This window comes from Anopheles nili, chromosome 2, assembly GCF_943737925.1.
Source record: "Anopheles nili chromosome 2, idAnoNiliSN_F5_01, whole genome shotgun sequence".
In the NCBI taxonomy this organism is placed as follows: domain Eukaryota; kingdom Metazoa; phylum Arthropoda; class Insecta; order Diptera; family Culicidae; genus Anopheles; species Anopheles nili.
The window spans coordinates 68,543,186-68,552,304 of NC_071291.1; the positions used below are offsets into that span (position 1 = coordinate 68,543,186).

The 9,119-nt window shown below is 44.4% G+C and overlaps 2 protein-coding genes across 2 annotated transcripts; one reads left to right on the forward strand and one right to left on the reverse strand.

The window, feature by feature from the left end:
• Positions 1–4,461: 4,461 nt before the first annotated feature.
• On the reverse strand, positions 4,462–6,459 carry LOC128729061 (putative protein tag-52). The gene is made up of 3 exons (XM_053822713.1): positions 6,336–6,459; positions 5,002–6,263; positions 4,462–4,482 (listed from the first exon to the last, which is right to left on the reverse strand). The coding sequence occupies exons 1-3, from the start codon at positions 6,457–6,459 to the stop codon at positions 4,462–4,464; spliced, it is 1,407 nt and encodes a 468-aa protein (XP_053678688.1).
• A 1,098-nt stretch (positions 6,460–7,557) lies between these two features.
• On the forward strand, positions 7,558–9,019 carry LOC128720394 (60S ribosomal protein L27a). The gene is made up of 4 exons (XM_053814063.1): positions 7,558–7,646; positions 7,932–7,998; positions 8,080–8,327; positions 8,573–9,019. Exons 1-4 carry the CDS (start codon positions 7,641–7,643, stop codon positions 8,699–8,701), a joined length of 450 nt encoding a protein of 149 aa, XP_053670038.1. The 5' UTR covers positions 7,558–7,640; the 3' UTR covers positions 8,702–9,019.
• The last annotated feature ends 100 nt before the right edge of the window (positions 9,020–9,119 follow it).

Here is a 9,119-nt window from a genome sequence, read left to right on the forward strand (position 1 = left end):
GTACCCCGTTTTTTTAGGTGGTCTCTGCCGTTTGGCAATAATTTACCGAGTTTCCTTGAGCGGCGGTTGTTGAGCGTTGTGTTTCTAGCGCGTATTGTTCTTGTGTGTAACTGTGTTTGTGCATACGTGTGTGCGCGCGCCTGGTAATGGATTCCCTTCACGTCAGCAACCCTATGTATCCGGTAGGAGCAGCGCTCCCATACGAAAAATGTGTTTGGATGTCTACGATGATCCGACCAAGCGGCGAACATCACCACCAGATCGTGCTGCCGGGGTTGAGTAAGTTATAAACAAACATCACTCACGAGGCAACAAAAAAAACATAAAAAAAGAAACAAAACAGGTACGCTATCTATAATTGTTCAACGATGAAGGAAAATGAACCAAAAACGATATACACAGCCCAAACAAGTCGTAGGAAAAGGCATCCCTCATGAAGAACAGAGACTTTGCGTTACAACAGTTCATTACGTACGCATTAACCGTTGATTATATTGAATGGAGAAGAATGTTATCAAGGGGAAAACAAAACAGATGAATAGATCAGGATTAGTATTACCAGTAGGATGAGTTAATTCAAGCCGTGGGTATATTGTAAAACACGAATTTTATCATTGACCACGGGCGATTAAGTACGGAACGATCCGCAACCGGGGGCGAACAGACAGAGGAGCAGCTCTAATCCCCTTTCTTGCCTTAATTATCTGTTTGATATCGGTGCTCGCTAAAATCGCATTGCTGCATGTGGGGCAGGTTGAAGGAATTAGCGTAAATGTGCGAGGAGTGGTGAGAACAAACGCATGCTGACCTTATTGCGGGAAGGAACGAATCTCGTGTACCGCGGGATTGTGTTGAATTAAAAATAGACACGAAGGGTTTGAGTATTGTGCAGACAAGGCAATGGACTGGCAATGATGGATGCAAATATGAGTCGAGCGGGTGAACGAATTTCATTTTGATAGCTGCGGCGTTTGTATGTGCGGTTAGATTTTTATACCAAGCACGAGGCAAGACAAAACGAGCCGGCTTTATATTTCTTACTGTCAAAGACCTTTTTGCTCCTTTGCCGTGCTTCTGGATGGTCATCCGATGTGATGTGGCTCGAATAATTAGACATTAAAACGATAAACGTACGAAGTATTGCATGGGTAGTGTAGCTAGTGGCAAACGAAACGTCTCCTTACGATGGGTGGATAATTTTTGCATCAGGTCAGGGTGGAATGGATTTTTGTGTTCTTTCGAGAGATTTGCTAATGTCTCGCCGGTGATATCGATTGCTGTGCTCGTGGTTGGCAATTGACTGTAGGTGGCAGACTGAATATTACCCGACAGCATGAACTACATGGCAATCGGAAATCGCATTTTGGTTGATGGTTCCTCACCAGATGGTTGGTCATCCGTTCAATGGCAATCACTCATGGGTCACGCGATTCGTATTGACTCCATGTCCCATGGTTGTTCCACATGTTTCATGATCATTTGCTTGCTTTCGGTTAGCAAAAACAAAAGGAATCAAAAGCTCCAACTCATTCGCGTACCTTTTAAATTACTAACAGAGGGATCGAACGCGTTGTTGTCGCCTGTTCGATTTTTTCTTTGCTTCACTTTTGCATTCACGGCTCCACGTGAACACGCACGCGTTAACGATTTGGCGGGGTGACAATAACCCCAACGAACGCCTGTTTTTTTTTTGCGCTGCTATATGCACGCTTTGTAACGTTCGCGTGACCGCGACGATATCACGAAACGAGGTGTGGGTTGAAGTTCAACACGTAATATATATATGTTCGTGCCTCTGTTGATTACACGAACTTCAAGGATGTTGTAGCCAACTGGAGCGAAAGTTGTTGTCCTTTACCCCGGATCGGGGGTTTGTGGGTGTGTAAAATGAAGTGTATTTTTTCTGTCGTATGAGAATTTTCGTCGTTCCTTGCTGTCGCTTACACTGAAATAGTAACAAAATTATGCACATTCGCAAACATCCAGAATGGCATGTGAAAAATTCAACGGTGCCCCCCTATCACCGGTTGATAGAATTGAGTAATAATCATTGAATCAATCACCAAAAGCAGCCGATAAGTTAAGAAACCCATCGCGTAACTGAAAGGAATTAGAAAATATATATATATTTATCTCACAGCAGTGTATACTGGAGCTAAACAAATCAACCTCACACCAAACTAAATGCAAGAACAACTATGAACACAATTTATAAAACAATGAATCCAAATAATAGCAAATGATGAACGATATAGTAAACTTATCAAACGGCACACGATAGAAGCTCGTCACTAAAGCAAATCTTCTGAGATAGCTGATAACAAAACTGATAAACGATATACATACCGTACTAATTAGTGTGGAAATGCTTTGATGTTGAAACCTACCGTGGCTATTAAACGTGCCCCAAACGTGGAGTTATGTAAGGAACGAACTGAGTTTTAAAACCCTACGAAAACGAACTTAAGTCTAGAATTATCTCCCTTTACTTAGCCGGAGCAGGTGATGTTAATAATTATGAAAATATGAAAAAAAAAATCACAAACACACACCTTACAACACGCGTTTCCTTCCTTGGAATGCATATTAAAGTTCGCGTACACTGGTACCACGATTACCACCCGCAAAATGGCCACCCGAGAGGAAGGAGACACCGAAAATATTAGCTCTACAGTATCCAACAGCAATAATACGAAAACAAAGGTTTTATCAACCCCACTAAAAAACATTGCACTCTCAGTCATATCTCGCTAGAATTAAAGAATCACAAAAGTGAACGGCTAAGGCATTATTGCGGAAACCCAAAAAAAGTAATGGAATGCAGCTTAGCCAGAGCATACATTTGATTGGGTTTGTTTTTTCTCATTTCGTTTTGTTAAACGTGTGTGAGCCCGTTTAAACTTTTACCAGTGCATTTTAAAAATCGATATAACACGACGGTAGCCGTTTGTTTGCTAGTCCTTACATTCTAGTCCTCATTGTCCTGGGTATAGATTGCGCTGCCGCTTCCTGATGCAGGGAGCTTACTTATTCAATCAGCAGCACACCTAGTCATAGCGTCGTGCAACCGATCCTCCGTTTTATGTGCGTTAGTTAGTTAAGCGTTAGTAGATGCGTTCTCTTTGGAATATGTTTAGGCGATCAGCCTTCTTGGGAAGATGGCCGTTTGGGTGAAGTGTGTTTGGCCGTCTTTTGGCATGTTTCGTCTTACCAGGTTACGTGGCATCTTTTTATTGCTGGTCGACTAAGCAAAACCGATAAACGCAGTTTTTACTCAGATGAAATAGGGGTCACGATTTAGGTACGTTTGCGTTGAAGGAAAGTCTTCGCCGTGAGCGATACTAAGAGCGGAATCAATTGAATAAATGTAGTAAACCGTAGACAGATAGTGATTTATATGCGAGAATATTTGTCCAATAATTTTGAGAAAATTACAATGCGCCGCCCAGTAATAATAATAATAATAGTGAAGAGAGAAAAAAACACTGCAAGTACGAACGAGAACCAACGTTATCAGAGAACAATACGATTAACAAAAGAAAAACAGCGATCCTTAAGCGTTAAAAGGTACATTATTAGTGAAATAAAATCGTAACCGTGTCGGAAGTAGGATTCAAAATTATGTGTTTAAACAGTACAGTGCGCGAAAGGGAAAGGTAAAACTATGATTATAGACAAAAATATACTTGGCAGCAGTAGTAGAGGGTTCCGCGCAGGATATGGCAATGCAGCAAAGCGGCCGTATCGTAGGCAGATAGTAACGATTCGAATTAAAATGGCGAGTGTTCTGGCTTAGAGGCAGCGAACCATTTCCAAATTTCAACTAAAGCTCTAGTGCTTGGCATATCTACTAGTGCAAGCAATGCCGTACTTATAGCAGCGATATCGTGGAAGTTGATATGTTCCGTCATGTCTAGGACTGGATGATTTCTCTTTAAAAAATTAGTAAACGACAGTACGTAGACCGCCAAGCCGCCAGACAGCGAAACATGCAAAGCAAACCAACAAAAATAAAAAAGAATGAACGCATGCAATGAAACAAAATTCTAGTCAAAATGTACACACAAGGAAAAAACACACCTATTTAAAATGTGTTTAAGGCGAACATTCTTCAAATTGTGAGAACACGTTAGGGCATTTTATTTTGCTAGACGCGACCAATCGGGATTGGAAAAAATACGTGTTTTTAAGTTATCCACGAAATATTTGTTAGAAAAGAAAACGATCTTTCAACCAACAAGGACATACCGCAGCGAATGCATCGTCGATTAATTAGTGTGTAGCGTCTTCGTTTCGTAGTTGTTACGATGTTTTTTGTGTCCAGTAGAATGTGTTTCTCTCCGACCAAACGTATGTGATTAATTTTCCGTTGTTTTAACGTATGTTTTTGTTTTATTCTCCTGTTTGTATTGTTTAGTACGTATGGTAATAAATAAAACATTGTTCGGTGTAAACTGTGCCTCACATTATTGCAACGCCTTTCTGTACGCGACGGTGGAAAGAAACTGATTAAAGTGTGAACGGTAGGTACCAGAGAACTTTCGCAAATTACCACGTGTTATGGTAACCTGCCCCAATTAATCAACGAGATTTCGGAAAGTTGGCGGAACTGTTGATTTAAAACTCCAATTTTGCATCATGCAGTGAAACGTTTACTGTATTGTGGAATAGGGCATAACCGGATTGAAGTAATAAATAGCCTTAAAAGTAGAAGAAAACCCCCCCGACGGCCACTGTACCGTTCATCCGTGGTACGAGCACGTCTTTTTAAACAATTGCATTCGTAATGCCATCTCAATAACGCCAATGAACGGATGGAAATCTAAAATGCACATGCTTGTCTCCGTTCTCCGCTGTGTCTCGTATTATTTCAGGGCTTTTCTCCTCGACTCGCGGTGTGTTGCTTCGACACGGAAACAAACTCCGGTTGGCCCCCGGTTGACTTCCTTCGGGAAAAACCGCCCCTTGAGGATAACGATTCGAAGGCATTAAACCACTAACGCTTGGTTTCGGAGTCACGTTTGCTTCCATCGCACTCGATTCCCCAAGCGATTGGTTCAGCTTCAGGCAGTTGATGCTCTTGAACGGCCACAACACACGGCGTTGTTTCGTGCGCTTCTGGACACGATCCGGACTGAGTGCCTTACGTCGCAACAACCACATAATGTCGTCTTCCGGTTCCAACCGCTGCAGATGCTTCTTCCGCATTGGTTTCCTGTTGCTGGACATTTTCCGAAGCGTTTTGCGGCACTGCACGTGCAACTCGATCGCTTCCTTTATTGCCACGAACCAAGCGTGGCTTTCTTCCGTCCCATCCGAGCTAAAGATCGTACCATCGCCACTACACGTGATCCGAAAGTTGCCCCGGAAAAGCTCCACAATTTTGCATTTCTTCAGCGGAAACACGCAACTGCACGCGATGCTTGAGCCTTCCGTCAGCAACACCTCGACGTCCTTGAGCACCCGACAGTACATGAACATGTCCGACATCAGGATGCAGTACTTCTTCGAGGTGGACCCGTCCGTCTTGAGCTTGCGCAGGAATCCCTCCTTCAGGATCTTTCGACCCGGTTTGACCAACTTCAGCGACTTGTTCGTGAGCGCGTTCTGCACCGTTATCAACCGCTGCGTGTTCTCGTAATCCTCCACGACGGCGTTAATGTGCGACACCGATTGTTCGACGAGCCGGATCGATTCCTGGAGCGTTTTGTACGCCCCATCCGAGGGGCTCGTGTACAGCAGGACCTGCTGCAGCAGCAGTTTGTAGCGTGGGATGCGCTGGATCGGCGTGATAAGCAGCGAGATCAGTTTCGTGCTCACTTCCGGCCGGGATTCGGTGTTTGCGATGTAACGCTTTAGTGTTGGGTTTTTGTCCGTCAGGGATTGCAGCGTGCAGAGTGAATTGCGGTAGTCGAAAGCGTACACGGAGTAGAGCTTAAAAAAGGGCCCAAGGTTGGTGAACGCTTTCACCACGTTGTCCAGGTTGTCGTCAAGCTTCCGCAACAGCTCCTGGCTGAGGTTGTGGATGGTGTCGAGCTGGCCAAAGAGCTGATTGTGCACCTTTTCCGTGAGGAAACCGTTGGTGCGTAGTGGCGTCACGAAATACTCCAGCAGCAGTTCCAGCTGGCGCAGGTACGACTCTTCGGACGTACGGATTTCTTTGATCGCTTGCAGGCGCAACTGTTGCCGTTTGTCTTCTTCGTTGTGTTGTTGCGGAGCCGGACTGCTGTTGTGGGATCCGGAAAATGCGAAACGACGGCCATCTAAAACGAGGGAAAGCCTGTAAAAAAGCGTTCACACGACACAATTATCCTGCTGCCGGGTGGAGAGCGTACTCGTAGGGCGAATATTGTGCACATTTTGAACTTTCAGCGCCGCTATTAGCTCCGATCGCATATCCTCCGGCATAAGCGGTTGCAGCTGCAGTTTGGGGTTTGTTTTAGGCGTCGGAAAGGCCATTTCGTTGCACTTTTATGCTGTTTTTTGTGTCCGCCCGACTTTGAAACACTTTCACAACAAGCGAAATTAAACTGATGCGGCGAAAACAAAACGAACGGGGCGAAAACGTGTGCCTAACGGTGTGCCAATTTGACAATTTATTATGCATAATCCATCATTTCTGTTGATTTCCGTTTTTGGAATTAAAAAAAATGCTATTCTCTACATTTATTTGCTGCTTTAATTCCAAATGAGTCGAAAAATTGTGCCAGGATTTGGAAAAACGATGAAAGTTATTCAACCAATCCATGTAGACGCGATGCTGCAAACTGTTATATGCGTCGAAAACATGCTCAATAAACAAGCAAACACAACTGCGAACAATGTGGAAAAAATATGGATTTAAGAGACAAAATAGTTGACCGGGGCACTCGATCAAAATCCGGATTTCAGAAAATTTTTCGCAAAGTAACAGGAGAACATGACTGGTAGGAGGTTTGAAATATTTCAAAAAATCATGAAATATTTCAAAATAAAAATTTGAAATGTTTCAAGCGTTTTTAGTCAGCGCCATCTATGAGCACATAGTGGAAGCACATTTTGTACTAAAATAGCGCCATCTATTTGTCAGTTTTGTAACCATCAATTTTGAAATGTTTCAAAATTAAAATCGTTTGGCGCAATTTTTCCGGATTTATTTTTGAAAAGTTTCACCTTTTCGATGTCATGCTCTCCTGTTACTTTTGCGTAAAATTTCCAGTTTTGCCCGACCTATGTTCGGACGGATTTTTTCTCTCTTTGCACGATCTTTACCAATTTGAACGCTATCGTGTTTTCGCTCCTAGCGAGCATGTTTTGAGTGAAGATAAGTGTTTACAGCGTCGTGTGCATATCGATTGTTTGAAAATTTTGCAATAATTTTGCAAATTGTAGACAACATTTTCGAAGTGTAAAAATCCAAAAAAAGGCTAAATTGGTAATAAAAAATGTTTTAAAATAAATGTGAATTTTCTTTGTTATTGTACCTCATTAGGCACCATGTACATGCTAGCTGTCACACGACAAAGGAACGTCAGCAAGCCACTTCCGCTTCACGTTAAACGTCAAATCAGCGCTCTCCTTCTTTTTCCGGCTAACTCTGTGGCGAGCGGCTGTGAAACACCTTTTGGTAACAGCACAACCACCCCGGATATTCGTACACAATGGTCGTAAGTGTCGTGTGGAAAGTTGGGCGTCCAACACGCGAGCGCTTCCTTCGTCGCAGCTAGCCACGCGGACATATTTTCTGCCCTTTAACGTGTTACAAGTGAATCGCCAAAAAAATGGCACGGGTTGACACGCGCAACCCTGATCGCGCGACGGTGCTGCCCGATTGTGAGTTGTGAGAAACGGCGAAGGAAGCGCATCATGTGTTGTTGGCGATTGGTGTCACTGGAAAAGCGTGTTCAGTTCCACAATGGATTAATCCATGCCCTTGTTGATGTATTTCGCAGAGCTTAAGGGTACGCAAGAAGACCAGGAAGCTGCGTGGTCACGTCAGCCATGGCCACGGTCGTATTGGTAAGTATGCCCGCTCTCTACGACATCCAGTTCTCCAGCATAATGGCATTTACCACGCGCTCCTTTTTCGTTGATTTACAGGCAAGCACCGTAAGCATCCTGGTGGTCGTGGTAACGCTGGTGGCATGCACCATCACCGTATCAACTTCGACAAATACCATCCGGGCTACTTCGGTAAGGTCGGTATGCGGAATTTCCATCTGAACCGCAACCACCAGTTCTGCCCCACGCTCAACCTGAGCCATCTCTGGAACCTGGTGCCACCGAAGCTGCGCGAGGAAGCGAAGAAGAACCCGGAGAAGGTCCCCGTCGTGGATCTCGTGAAATTCGTAAGTTATTGCGATCGACCTCACTACTCAGTACGCTGCTTTGGGTGGATGATTCCTTTCCATTTTCCATGATGAGCTTTGTGTACGGGCGGACTGAAGCATTGGTGTACAAATTTTCATGCATACAACCCTGTAGATGGTACCGTTCTGAGAAAACATTGAAAGGAAAAACCGCCCAACAGCAGCACACGAGGGTGTTATCCTTTTTTGGCGGCGCATTTATTCACGACCTTCTTCCGTTTCAGGGATACTTCAAGCTGCTCGGCAATGGCCGGCTTCCGAAGGCGCCCATCATTGTGAAGGCGAAGTATTTCTCGCGTCAGGCTGAGGAGCGCATCAAGCGTGCCGGTGGTGCGTGTGTCCTGCGCGCTTGAAGCGTGTAGTAGCTTAAGATGCAACAACCACATTATGTATGCTTGATCCTGCGGCGGGGGTGTGTGATGGAGGTTTTAGATCACGAAGCGGCGAAAGGAACGAATGAAATTGTCAACATCATCACCCTTCGACGCCCACTCTGTCTCAAACACCTCCTCCTCGTTGAGAGCATCTTTTCGTTTTGGTACAACGTTTAGTGTGTATTCTTGCGCCTGAAGAAGACCGATTTTGTGAGCTGCACGGAGATGCGAAGGAGAAGAGTTCATCCAGGACACCGAAAAGAGGAAGAAAATACAAGAAACTGATATCAAAACCGATCACTGAATTGCTTTTTATTGCTGCTGTATCGCGTTCGTTCGTCCTTGTAGAGATCGTTCGATGATCGAGCGGGGAGTCCACTGCCGTCATCTTTGTGAT

Coding starts and splice junctions, on each gene's coding strand:
- LOC128729061 (XM_053822713.1), bottom strand. CDS start 6,459: ATGGCCTTTCCGACGCCTAAAACAAACCCCAAACTGCAGCTGCAACCG. Junction 6,264..6,335: donor GCACAATATTCGCCCTACGA/GTACGCTCTCCA, acceptor CCCTCGTTTTAG/ATGGCCGTCGTTTCGCATTT. Junction 4,483..5,001: donor ACGTGACTCCGAAACCAAGC/GTTAGTGGTTTA, acceptor CGTCGCGTACAG/AAAGGCGTTGCAATAATGTG.
- LOC128720394 (XM_053814063.1), top strand. Junction 7,999..8,079: donor CCATGGCCACGGTCGTATTG/GTAAGTATGCCC, acceptor GTTGATTTACAG/GCAAGCACCGTAAGCATCCT. Junction 8,328..8,572: donor TCGTGGATCTCGTGAAATTC/GTAAGTTATTGC, acceptor CTTCCGTTTCAG/GGATACTTCAAGCTGCTCGG.